At 35.1% G+C, this 13460-nt stretch overlaps 2 protein-coding genes across 4 annotated transcripts; one reads left to right on the forward strand and one right to left on the reverse strand.

Annotated features, from left to right (window-relative positions):
* On the reverse strand, positions 3172-7928 carry LOC18769705 (universal stress protein in QAH/OAS sulfhydrylase 3'region). 2 transcript variants are annotated; one of them, XM_020568527.1, is made up of 3 exons: positions 7509-7925; positions 7311-7429; positions 3172-3460 (listed from the first exon to the last, which is right to left on the reverse strand). In XM_020568527.1, exons 1-3 carry the CDS (start codon positions 7881-7883, stop codon positions 3367-3369), a joined length of 588 nt encoding a protein of 195 aa, XP_020424116.1. In that variant the 5' UTR covers positions 7884-7925; the 3' UTR covers positions 3172-3366. The 2 variants fall into 2 exon arrangements, with proteins under 2 accessions (XP_020424116.1, XP_020424115.1); XM_020568526.1 differs by lacking the exon at positions 3172-3460 and adding an exon at positions 6701-6952 and having other exon boundaries at positions 7509-7928.
* LOC18769604 (40S ribosomal protein S28) lies at positions 11804-13236 on the forward strand. 2 transcript variants are annotated; one of them, XM_020567839.1, is made up of 3 exons: positions 11813-11911; positions 12438-12549; positions 12763-13236. In XM_020567839.1, the coding sequence occupies exon 3, from the start codon at positions 12764-12766 to the stop codon at positions 12959-12961; it is 198 nt and encodes a 65-aa protein (XP_020423428.1). In that variant the 5' UTR covers positions 11813-11911; positions 12438-12549; position 12763; the 3' UTR covers positions 12962-13236. The 2 variants fall into 2 exon arrangements, with proteins under 2 accessions (XP_020423427.1, XP_020423428.1); XM_020567838.1 differs by lacking the exon at positions 12438-12549 and having other exon boundaries at positions 11804-11911.

Below are 13460 nucleotides of genomic sequence, written 5' to 3' on the forward strand. Positions count from 1 at the left end.
TTTCCATTTGTTTCTTATTTGTTTAGATTGGAGGTAAAAGGACACGTTTATGTACGTGGCAATCACGCAAATAGAAAATTCCAATTCCTCATACAATTTTGGCATTTCCGTGGGGTATAACTCTTTGTGTTTTACTATTTTGGTGTCGTGTCATCCTCGTGACCTGTGAAATTCTTCTCAATTTAAATTTAATTCGTAATATGTAAACTCAAGCTTATTTGTGAAAGTAACACATCGTGTCCTGTTTTATCTGTCGACACTTGGAAAGTCGGGTGGTTTTATCTGTCGACACTTGAATTCGGGTGGGACTTTTGATCGGATCACAGTCAGATTTTTATTGGGTCAGAACATAATGGATGATCTTCTTTTTCTTACCGAAAGAGCATGTCACCAAAGAAGCACTGGTGTAGTATCAGTCAACTTTTTCTGATGACAACGTCATAATTGAGTAAAGGTATTCTGTTGAGAGGGCAAATGAACATAATTTCTGGGAGTAGAGAAGTTATTACCTTGTTTGAATGTAAGTCAGGAATATTTATAAGAGATGAAGGAGAAATAGAACTCCTGGCAGGAGGGGTGTCTCTAGCCATGCTGCCATCATGGTTAGAGGGAATGATTTTGGCATCATGACTTCTTGTGCTTGTTACAAAAGGGAGACGAGCCAATGGGGACACCTGAAAGGGAGTAGGAATACATTCTCTCTCCAACCATATGGTGGCACATGTTCAAGTTGGTGAGCTTTGGGAGGTGGTCCGTTACTAGGTCCCAACTACCCCTAATTCCCGGGGTGGATCACTAAGAGTATCGACTCCTTACACAACATTTTTAGATAAAATTTAGGAGGAGGTGAGAAAACTCAACTCCAACCATACTCTCTTTCCAACTCTTAAAATATGAAGGCCTATAGAAGTTCTTAAATTTGATGAGAAAGAAAGAACTCTTAGAGGCTCCCTATAATTAAATGATGCTTTACTTTAATGCTAACTATTTTGTATTATTATTATCCGGTGGACTCCATTCTTTTCTATCATGTGAGAAAACCTTGTTTGATTGTCAACAGCCCTAGGATTGGATTCAATAGTAGCTGAATAAATAGATGGGGATTCCTTTCATATGAAGAGTGAGTATTTATACTAAACTAAAAAAATAAATAAATAATTTATGATTCCCTAAACTAGAGAGGATGGTTGGAATTGAAATTTTATAAGGAGCTTCTAAAATAGCTTCCTAGTGTTTTTAGCTAAATTTTAACTGAAAAATAAGGAACATGATTATGGATGCTCTAAGCGACCAATGTGGTCTCGGCCCCCCTCACCTATTTTATATTTTTATAAATATATTATATATATACTAATACTTATATATATTGATATATTTTATATTACCTTTAATATTTCAAGAATTTCATTTTCATGCATACCTCTTTTCTTAAATTTACTAAATCTGTTACTTTTTTATTTTATTTTTTTTTATAACACAAATCCTCAAAATCTAATTCTTTTTCAACTATTTCTCTTTTTCTTTTTTTTTTTGTGGACACAAAAACTTCCTCCTTCCTCTTACAACCATGTTTGTGACTTTTGTTTATTTTTCTTATTCTCCATATAATATATTATCAAATTCCAATTGAGTTAAGTTACTTAATTCAGGTTTGTTAAAATTTATCTTTTATTTATTTATTATTTTCTCTCCACCTATGATTTGTTTGGGTTTCAGAAATTTTTTATTATGTTCTCATCACATATGGTTTGTATAGATTTTGGAAATTTTGATTTATTCTCTACTTTGAGTTTAGTGAATCTTCCAAAACAATTATGTGTAGATTACCAAATGAAAAAGTTGTAAATATAATATATATAGCTTCAGTTGAGGGATTCCTCAAATAAGTTTATTTTAAGGACACTTTTGCAGGGTCCACTCCATATTGTATTTCACTAATTTAAACTGTCTATTTTGTAGATACTCATTCAAAGATCATCTCTACAAAAAATCACTTTCATATCATTTGACGACTCAATTAAATTATTGAAATTTTAGTATTTTCTTAAAGCACCGTGTTCATTAATTTTGTAGAACACAATTTGATATCGAAACGGTCTCCGATTTGTGTAATTTTTTGCAAGAATGATCTACGAATATAGACTTAAAAAATAGATAATCGCACTTCCAAACGGACACTCTTACCTTCAACTTGCCTCCGACCGAAGGTGCATGAGTTAACCGATCAGTATCTAACACTTCTTCATTTCGTCTTTATATTGATGACGAGAAGACAAATATGCCCCTAATTATACCATATTTGTACTAATTACATGAAAATGAACTTACTATTTGACTTCTCAAAATGGACCTCAGTCGACCCGGTTTGATGGGCCCGGTTCATGTTCACGTTTATGTAAAGTTCCATATCTGTATATATATTCTATATTGTTTGAGAGCATGCTAAGTCAAAGCACTACCAAACATGTCCTAACTCGAATTACGATACAAGAAGATAACTTGAAGCACGATGTTATATTACAACTCTAGTTTTTCCATTGCTCTCAAACATCTTATGAACTATACTTCTATGCTTTCATTTAAATCATTTCAACAGAAACTAGTGTGTGTAGGGATATCCCATTAGCTTCGACTTAAGGCTTGTTTGATAGTGCTTCGACTTAAGGCTTGTTTGATAGTGCTTCGACTTAGGACCTATTTAGTAGTACTTTGACTTAGGGCTTGTTTAATAATGCTTTTCTCAAAACGCCTATCTAATTTGTTTTCTCAAATAGGACTTTAATTTTAAGTAAAATTTTTAGGGATATGATTTCCCCAATCCCTTTTTCTCTACTTACACTCCCTTTTACTTTTTAATACTTTTTAATCAATTTTGTTAATTCTCTTTCCTATTCTACCCTTACCCTACATTAATTTCATTTTACTTCACCTTTATATTAGTTCTTTTTCTTTATACTTCATTTTCCAACTTGTATTCTATTTTCAATAATTTTTTTCTTCTTTTAATCGAGTAAGAAATTAATTAATTATTTTTTTTAATACTAAAAATGGAGTGTAAATTAAAAAATTCAATATTTAAAAAAATAATATTTAAAAAAAAATTAATGTAAGATAAGGATAGAATAAAAAAGAGAAAGAACAAAATTGATTAAAAAATATTGAAAAGCAATGGAGAAATCAGCTCCCAATTTTTATTGTGCTTATAATAAAAGTGGTTCTAGAGAAGAAGTGCTTCTAGATAAGCACTCCCAAACGGGAGCAAAAGCGTTTTCTACATAAGCATTTGTAATGATTACATGAAAAGGAACGTTTTCAATTCACACCATCTGTTATTTATTGATACATTTCATTTTCATATATAAAAGCCTACTGCTTTCCAGACTCCTTGGGTGGCTTCACAATTACAACTGGGCATTTTGCATGATGTGCACAGTAGCTACTCACGCTTCCTAAGAATGCTCTGCACCACCCAACAAAACAAATTATAAAATAAAATAATAATACAAATCAAAGACAATAGTGCTGATGAAAATTAAATATTTATAATTTTTTTTTTTTGGGGATTTCGAGTGAATTCCAAATGAACATCCTGAATTTGACAGAGAATAATCTGAGTTCAGTAAACATGTAATAAGCTGTGTCTGTGTGGATGGAGAAAATCACCTCTTGACCATGCCAAGGCCACGGCTACCTACAACCAGAAGATCCACATGCCTCTGCTCTGTGGCTTCGCAAATCCTGTCCTTCGGATCTCCACGTAGAATTAGGGTTTCTGCTTTGATCTGCACATCATGTTAATTAAGTTCGTCCAAAATGCATCGCTACAAACCCATAATTAAAATCCTTAATAAAAAAAATATAATTAAGAAACCAACCAACCTGATAAATGATTAATTCACAACATAACAACATAAACAATTTTTTTTAAATATCATAACATAAATTTTTTTTTTTTCCTTTCTACTAGCGATATTCTACTTTAATCTGATCATCTAACCATCTAACCTAAACTATAGAGAAGAGGAAAAAAGGGATTCAAACTTGAGTGCAAAGTGATGAGTACGTCCGCAATTCGGCTAAGCTCATAACAACATAAACATTAAAACATCGTGTGTGTTAGTGCTATTCTATTGAGGAATCTTAAAACATATATGTAAGGAATCTCTCGTTAATTACCATCTTATCCTTGCAAATCTCCAAAGCACGGGCGAGTATAGCAGCAGCCTTTTCTTCTTGTTCCTTGCGCAATTCAGCAGACCCAGCAGCAGGGAGGACGTAGTTCTGGAACGGCTGCATAACATGAATCAGAGTCACCATGCTCACATTCTCATGGCTCCCTGCATGAGGTGCTTCCAGGGTCGCCGTGCCTGTGCTTGTAGCCACATCATCGGCGTTGTCCTTAGGCCCCACAAGAAGAAGGTCAAGGGCCCACTTGAGCGCATAGAGGCTCTCGTCACTTCCGTCTATGGCCACCATCACCCTCATCTTCTCCTTCTTCCTCTGTTGCTCGTCGTCCCTGCTCTGCAAACTATTGGTGTCTGCAACACTTGCTTGGCTGAGATTTCTTCTTCTTCTTGTTGTGTGGTTTTGCTGGTGCTTTTGAATGGGATATATATGTATATATGTCGGTCTCTTTTCCTCAAAGGTGAATTTCCATTTGTTTGTTTGTATTGGAGGTACAAGGACACGTTCGTGTACGTGGCAACCATGCAAATAGAAAATTCCAATTCCTCATGCAATTTTGGCATTTCTGTGGGTATTATCGGTATATGAGATGAGATAGACCTCGACGCAACCCTTTGTGTTTTACTATTTTGGTGTCCTGTTTTATCTGTGGACACTTGGAAGATCGGTGGGTTTTATCCGTTGACACTTGGAAGGTCGGGTGGTTTTATCCGTTGACACTTGGAAGGCCGGGTGGTTTTATCTGTTGACACTTGAATTCGGGTGGTCAACTGAGGAGTTTTGATCGGATTCGGAATCAGATTTTTATTGGGTCAGAACGTAATGGATGATCTTCTTCTTCTTACCAAAGTGCAGGTCGGACTTGAGATTTTAAAGGCCATGACGAAGTCGAAATTAAATCCTATATATATATATATATAGCTTCACATAAAATATTTTATTTTATTTTATTTACATGTGTGTAAAATATTAGAAAATATAGCTTTGTATAACTATAATAAAAAGTTTAGACCTTTAAACAAAATAAATTTTATTTTTTTATGTCTTCATATATAAGAAAAGGATGATTAAAGACCAAAAAAAAACATTAAAGTACTAAAAAGCATACCAGCAAGTGGGGACACTTGGAAGGGATTAGGAATGCATTAAATTCTCTCTCCAATCATATGGATTACCCCTTGTTGGTCTTAGTTAGATCTACACCTTCAGCTTTGCATTGTTTGTTACCCATTATCTTCTATGATGTGCTTCGACTTGGGGCTGTTTAGTAGTGATTTCTCAAAACACCTATTAAGTTCTGTAAATGAAAATTCCATTGTGTTTATAATAAACACGTTTCTAAAGCAGAATCGCTTTTTTGATAGAGTAATGCTACAGACACCAACTTAAATACCAACTTAGTGATACCAACTTATTTGGCACGTGACATGTCAACCCATGTCATCTATCATCGCCTCACTTCCCAAATCTGGTCATGGTTTCAGTTAACAGACTATACAGATTCTGGTCATCACCCATATTTTTATCCATCTTCCTCATTTTTATTAGTTTGAGCCATCTTCCATATCAAGCAATACATCACACAACCCTTCAATGCTGCAACTGTTTCGCAATATTGATACTTACCAAGGAATTCTCTTCTCATTTATGTATCAGTGTCGTGGTCATGTATGAGAACTTTTTTGCATACGTGAAGGCATAGAAGAGTGTACAAACCTCGTTGCAGGGAGAGCCGTGAAGGCTGAAATTGCTATACATATCAGATTGGTAGAGGTCAAACGTGGGGTGTGAGTAATGAAGATTTTTTAAGGAGGAGGACATGGTAGATTTGAGAAGGATGGAAGGCGTGGAGAAGAATTTATTTATTTAGGGTTTAAGTTTTATTTATTTTTAACTAAATAATTAAGTTAATTATGGCAATTTTTTTTTTAAAATTTAACTAATAAAAAATAATATGACAAATAACATAAATTTTCATGTGTCACATAAGTTAATATTAATAAACGCTTTAAATAAAAGTTCTTTAATGTGTCACATAAGTTAATATTAATAAACGCTTTAAATGAAAGTGCTTTAAATAAAAGTTCTTTAATGTGTCACATAAGTTAATATTAATAAACGCTTTAAATGAAAGTTCTTTAAACGGATACTCTTTCTACATGAAAACTACATGAAAACTTAAAAAACGCTTTAAATGAAAGTTCTTTAAACGGATACTCTTCCTACATAGGCGTTTCGTTTACTTTTCCTACATAAGCATTCCCAAACGGGCACTCCTACATGAACGTTTCGTTTACTTTTCCTACATAAGCATTCCCACATAAGCATTCCCAAACGAGCACTCTTAACTTTGACTTGCCCTTCCGACTGAAGGTGCATGAGTTAACCGACACTTCTCCATTTCGTTGATGACGAGAAGACAAGAAATGCCCCTAATTATATCTATTAACAATCTGAAATTGGTCAACGTATTATGTACGTAGCTGGGAGTTTTGTAATTAGATGAACAAAAAACTTACCAGAAGAAAACCATTCATCATAATAATAATTACATGAAAAGGAACTTTTACAGTTTACACCTTCTGCTCTTGATACATTTCATAATAAACAAATAAAAACTCTAATAAAAAGCTACTTCTTTCCAGACTCCTTTGGTGGCTTTCCAGACTCCTTAGGTGGCTTTCCAGACTCCTTAGGTGGCTTCACAATTACAACTGGGCATTTTGCATGATGTGCGCAGTAGTCACTAACGCTTCCTAAGAATGCTCTGCACCACCACCCAACCAAATTTTTTTATTATTTAAATAAAAATTAAATACAATAATGCTGATGAAAATAAATATTTATATGTTTTTTTTGGTATTTTGAGTGAATTCCAAATGAACATCCTGAATTTGACGGAGAAAATCTAAGTTCAGTAAACATGTAGTAAGCTGTGTCTGTGTGGACGGTGTGGATTGAGAAAATCGTCTGTAGTTTCCACTCAAGGGGCAGAGCCCAGTCAAAACGACAACTCTTTTGAGCGTCTGTTTTCTTTACTCATTCCACATCTTTAGGTGAGCCAACATCAACAAAAATCTTAGTTCACTAAACAAGTAGTAAGTTGTGTGGATTGAAAAAATCACCTCTTGACCATGCCAAGGCCACGGCTACCTACAACCAGAAGATCCACATGGCTCTGCTCAGTGGCTTCGCAAATCATGTCCTTCGGATCTCCACGTAGAATTAGGGTTTCTGCTTTGATCTGCACATCATCTTAATTAAGTTCATCCAATTGTATAACACAACAAGGGACGGGAGAGTATTATAAAATAGTTAATTACCATCTTATCCTTGCATATCTCCAAAGCGCGGGAGAGTACATCGGCAGCACCGTCTTCTTGCGCCTTGCGCACAGATTCCAACAGAGCCGGCGTCACATAATATGCAGCTCCACCGGGCCCAGCCGGGAGGACGTAGTTATAGAACGGCGGCATAACGTGGACCAAAGTCGCCATGCTCACATTCTCTTGGCTCACCGCAGGTGCTTCCCGGGTCGCCGCCACACCGGCCTTGTCATTAGGCCCCACAAAAAGATGGTCAAGCGCCCACTTGAGCGCGTAGAAGCTCCACTCACTCTCGTCTATGGCCACCATCACCCTCATCTTCTTCTTCCCCTGTTGCTCCTCCACTGCCTGCTCTGCAACTTTTGTCTCCATCACTTGCTCGGCTGAGATATCTTGTGTTGTTTTTGTTGGTGCTTTTGAATTATATATATATATATATATATATATATTATTTTTTTTTTCTTTTTTTTGTGGTGAGTTTCCATTTGGAGGTGCAGGGACACGTTGATGTACGTGGCAACCATGCAAATAGAGCATTCCAATTCCACATGCAACTTTTTGTGTTGTATGGTGTTTGTTTGTGTCGTCGTGTCATCATACTGGTGATGTATGCCCATAGGAGCCGTTAGCCTGTCCCTTGCATAGTTGAGTGACATCTGTACTTCCACTTAACCAAAGTATTAACAGAACGCTGTTAATACTTTGGTTAAGTGGAAGTACAGATGTCACTCAATTAAGCAAGGGATACAGAGGGGACATGGGCTTGGGGACAGTGGATCCGCTCCCATACTATGTATGTATACCCGTCTTGGACAATAATTTTGTCCTTATATGCTCTATTTTGGTAACATTGGAAGGGATTGAAATTTATCATATTAAGGAAAAATTATAAAACTGAAAAATAAACCACAAAAGAACCATAAAAAGGAGAATATAAATATATTTTTTTAATTACCATAATCAACATTTATAAACACTATAACTAGAATAGTTTATTACCAATCCTAAAATGAGCATTATTACTACTGACATTTTCAAAGAATTCATCGAAAGTGAACATTACTTAGTAATGTTGGTAAAGTTCAAATCTAATGTAGCAACTCTCATAAATAACACAATCGTCTTTCATGTTATAATAGTCACGATTTATAAGTTCACGCTAGAAAGGTCCTTAGGACATTCGGGTTTGAGTTATCGTATCGTGTTGATATTGTGTTGACCCGTTAGTCATTCGTTAAGTTAACGGGTCATTTCGGTGTTCATTCACGAATACCCTAATCAACCCGTTAAGCGGAAGTAATTTTGTAATTTTCAATTCTAAAAAATCCCTCCTAACTCTAGCATCTCTTCATTTAGCGTCGTCTCTAAGAGCGTCTCTTCATTCAGCTCTCTCTTGATTTCTCTCTTCCAAAATTCACTCATCTTCTCTCTATATGTTGCTACAAGTATCATACACTCCAAACTATGCTGGTACTCCTCTTATTCCAGGAAAACAATTGAGAATACCAATTCTTAGCGGCCAACCCTAGATAACTTTCACTTTTACTGACTGTTTGTGAAGTTTGCTGTGAAGATCACCTGCAATCTCCCCACCATCCGACCTTCAATCTTGACCATCACCTGCAATCTCCCCGTTTGTCCTTTCATAACTCTCTTTTTCCTCCTTAATCTCTTCTCTCTCTTGATGTTAGCTGTTTAATGGAATGTCTTTAGCTCAAGAAAGAAACACCCAGATTCATACACAGTGGCTTTTCTTTAATTAAAATTTTTTAATTATGTCAGTTTTAATTATTTAATTATTTACTATTATTAACGGGAGAAACGAGTCTTGTCGTGTGATTCGCGAATTGCAACGAGTCGTGTCATGTCAACTCATTAAAAAAAGCAGATTGACACGAACACTACAAACACGACACGAATGCCAGGTTTATTCAGTTGTACCATAAAGTCGTTTATTGTTTAATATTATTTGTGACCTTTTTGCTTTCAATGAGCCACAAACAACTATATAACTTAATAGGGTGAACAACTCAATAAGTTTACTTTCAATCAACTCAGGATTATCATTGAATTCAGAATTAATATCATAAAACTCATTTGACCTCTTAATTGAGTTATTGAAATTTTAGTACTTTCTTAAAACACCATATTCATTGATTTTGTAAGATACAATTGGATGTCGAAACGGTTTTCGATTTGTCTAATTTTTTGTAAGGATGATCTATGAATGAAGATCTAAAAAATAGATGGTTTGGATCATTAGAAGAAAAAAACAAATTGTAGGGTACCCTAAAAGACATCCCTCAAATAAAATTATTTGAAGAATCCCTCAATAAAAGGGGACTATATATGTGTATAGACAATCACAATCATCTTGATTCTATTTATATAGTTTCTATAGACCTTTTCATAATAGTAGTAGTATACATATTATAACATAATTAAAAGCTATATTGTTAGCTTTGCCCGATGGTTACAAGTTACTAGTTATATATTAATTTATATTTTATCAATTTCTTTTGAGGGCTATGTATAATTGGTATGGTAAGAAATTGTGTTTGTTCCTTTAAAAAAGAAATATGACTTTCGGTATAGTGATGAGGTATTTCATTGCATTTGTTTTTAAGGCATTGTCTTATAATATTTTTCTTTATGTGCATGATGGTTTAAGGCATTGTCTTTATTCCTTTGTCTTTAGTAAAGTGATGGTGTACCGCAATGCATTTGTTCTTAGAAAAAACTAAAATAAAAACAGTCATATATGTGTACAATCCCATTTGGAGGTTTTTTTTAATGCCAAATTAATTTTAATATTCTGACCAAGTACACCAAATTGCATCGACTATATCTTTGATATTTTATAAATAGTGAGCATCTGTAATTAATTCTTTAAATTATTTTTTTTCGTGCATTTTCTTTTAATACAAACAATATTGAAAAAGAAAAAAAATAAAACTTAGAACCTCATATGCAAAAGATAAATACTCTGAACCACTTACGTTTTCTCATGTTCATTTCATTCGAGATTGTAGATACTCAGGGCATGTTTGGTAGGCCTCACTGGATTGGACTGGGTTAAATAGCATTTAAAACCCATATTTGGTAGGAGATGGACTAACTTAAATGAGACTATAAAATGGCTCACTGGCTCCTCTAATATAGTGAGTTTGAAATGTAGTTCACAAAATAGCATCATCGCTAAACTGTACAAGCGAGTCCGACACACTAGCCTGGCTTCTCTTCCCTGGCGCCATTCATCATTTTCTAGGGGTGCACATTATTATCGAAAACCCGACCGAACCGACTGAACTGGACCGATTTTGGCGAGTTGGTTCAGTTTTTTAATTCAAATTATTGAAATCGGTAGGAAAACCTATCGACCTGATTGTGAACCGATTTGAATTTTTTTACACCGACGAAACCCGAACCGGACCAATTTCATTAAATTGCCTAAAAATTTAAACAAATGCCATGATGGGAATCGAACTCTATTCACAGTTCATATACAAAGCCCAAATATCACTGGACTGATGTGCCTTCTTGTCTAATATGTGTATAATCGTATTATTTATTACAATCTAATATATATATTTTTTTAAGTAAGGGTTTTCCCTGCCCCACATACTCTCCTTTTCTTTTTCTTTTCTTCCACCCCAGCTGACATGCCTTCTTTCTTCTCTTCCCTATCTTTTTGTTAAATAGGGAGAGAGAATGAGGAGGAGGAGAGGGGGGCTTGGTTGTCGAATGAACAAGAAGGAGAGTGGGGGAGAGAGGACGGAAGGGGTGGGGTTTGGAATATTTGTTTTGGTTTAAAAATATTAAAAATTAGCTTCTTTAAAAAATATAAGAATTTGATTTATTTTCTTTTTATTATTGTTTTAAATCTTTGAATTGGGTTTTTTTGCAGAATTTATTTATTTTTAAGTCAAAATTCCTAATTAAATTTAAATATTACAAGAATTATTTTTTAGTCCGATACAACACCAAACATAGGTCTTCACTATTTTTACAATTCAGTTTCTTAGTCCGACGTATCACCAAAGGTAGGTCAGTACTTAATCCAGTTTAGGCCAATCCAAGTTAATCCAAAACAGTCCCAAAATTTAATCCAGTCTATGACAGTCTGCCGTACCAAACGACCCCTTAGATGCTAAAAAATAAGAGATACTAACGGCAAATCCAGAAGCAACCCATTGAGTTTATGGGCCTAATCCGTAAGTAAACCATTGAGTCAATGGGCTAAGGGTGTTTCCGTAATTCCACAATCAAATAAATCCTAATTCTTTAATCTCCTAGAACTTCCTCTCTCTCTCTCTCTCTCTTCTCGCTTCTGTCTGTGCTTCTCTCTCTCTATATTCCCGGCGGCCAGTGTTGCAGTCTCAACCTTTGGACAATCAGAGGTGCCTACAGCTTACCTCTAATCTCCCCTCTTTGTTATTTTCTTTTAATTTTTATTTTATGGACAATAGTAAGCACGATATTTAATTTTATAAATTGTCAAAGTGAACTGATGAAACTGGTGCTTCGTTAAAGCCCAAAAGTTCGACTTAGGTTAATGATTTTTTTTTTCTTTTTTTATCGTGGGTAATTGGTACCCACCTGAATTTCGAGTTGTTCAATTTTCTTTCTGTGGTTTTCAGGCTTAAGCTTCTTCTCTCTTGCTTTTTTTTTTTTTGGGTGTGCAACAATCGTATACAAAATTGAAGCTATAAACTCTATATTACCATATGTCATATTTGTGAAAATTTTGTTGAGACCTGTAAAAATGGTAGCTTGGGAATGTTTTGTGTGTTATGGCTGGTGGTGCTTTTTTTTTTTTCTAAGAGAGAAAAGGAGACACATGGGTAAGTTGTATTTGGCTTATAATAAGTAGATTTGGCTTTTGATTAACTATTGTGCTGTGAAACTAATTTGTATGTTACTCAGGTGCTGCGATGCAACTCTAATGGATTCTGATACTTTTGTGATGATTTGGTTTTTTGGAAAATACCCTGTTCAATTCTTTGCGGCTGCTTTTCTGGGTTGAATTTCTAATTAGGTTTGAAATAACTTTTGTTCTATTTCTAATTGTCATTTTTTAATGGAAATGGTCTGTCCTCCTCTTACAATTCAAATATCTGGAGGAGACTTGATGGATGCATTTGTTTTTCTTTTGGAAGCAGGGGAATTAGTTGTAGGGTTTGAACTGAATAAAAAATTTGTTTATTTATTTTGTCTGATTTTCCTTTTGTTGTATTACTTTGTGGTGAAGAATGGATTCCACTATAAAGCATGCTGTGGTGGTGAAAGTTATGGGTCGGACTGGGTCTCGAGGGCAGGTGACTCAAGTGCGAGTCAAGTTTTTGGATGACCAGAATCGGTTCATTATGAGGAATGTCAAGGGGCCAGTGAGGGAGGGGGATATCCTGACCTTGCTCGAGTCTGAGAGGGAAGCAAGACGGTTGCGTTGATTGGAGATGGGTCTTCTATGGTGAAGCTCCTACCTCTCCCTGTTTGATGTTTTGGTTACTCGCATAAGACTGTTGTTTGTGTTGGTGCAGTGCAGGACAGTTGTGTTGCCAATTTATGCTCTCATTTTGTTTGTTTATTTATCATGACTCTGAGTGTGTGTTATTAGCTGATGGAATTTCTAGTGTATGTCTAGTTAATAGTTGAACATGGTGGATGTTTCTGTTTAGTTTGGATCCTGCAACTTTATATGGATTACTATTTTGTTTCACATGAATTTTGTTTCACATGAATTTTGTTTCAATCACCTTACACTGTCACTGACATTGTTGTGTTGAGAGTTTATTGCATCACTACCTCTTTACCTTGAGTCTATATATACTAGGAATGATTTGGTATCGAACTAAAGCGTAGACCAGTCGAGTGTAGAAAGAGAAAGATTGAGAAAGGGGAGGGAAGGGTTTGCTAGTAGAGGAGTGGAGTTGCTGCCGGTGGGGTTGT

The sequence above is a fragment of the Prunus persica genome, chromosome G7 (assembly GCF_000346465.2).
Source record: "Prunus persica cultivar Lovell chromosome G7, Prunus_persica_NCBIv2, whole genome shotgun sequence".
Lineage (NCBI taxonomy): Eukaryota > Viridiplantae > Streptophyta > Magnoliopsida > Rosales > Rosaceae > Prunus > Prunus persica.

What these genes read in the sequence shown, in the direction of transcription:
- LOC18769705 (XM_020568526.1), bottom strand. Translation starts at nt 7,883, where the DNA reads ATGGAGACAAAAGTTGCAGAGCAGGCAGTGGAGGAGCAACAGGGGAAG. An exon ending in AGATATGCAAGGATAAGATG is followed by an intron (nt 7,430 to 7,508) that starts GTAATTAACTAT and finishes GATGATGTGCAG; the next exon opens with ATCAAAGCAGAAACCCTAAT. An exon ending in GGCCTTGGCATGGTCAAGAG is followed by an intron (nt 6,953 to 7,310) that starts GTGATTTTTTCA and finishes GTGGTGGTGCAG; the next exon opens with AGCATTCTTAGGAAGCGTTA.
- LOC18769604 (XM_020567838.1), top strand. Translation starts at nt 12,764, where the DNA reads ATGGATTCCACTATAAAGCATGCTGTGGTGGTGAAAGTTATGGGTCGG.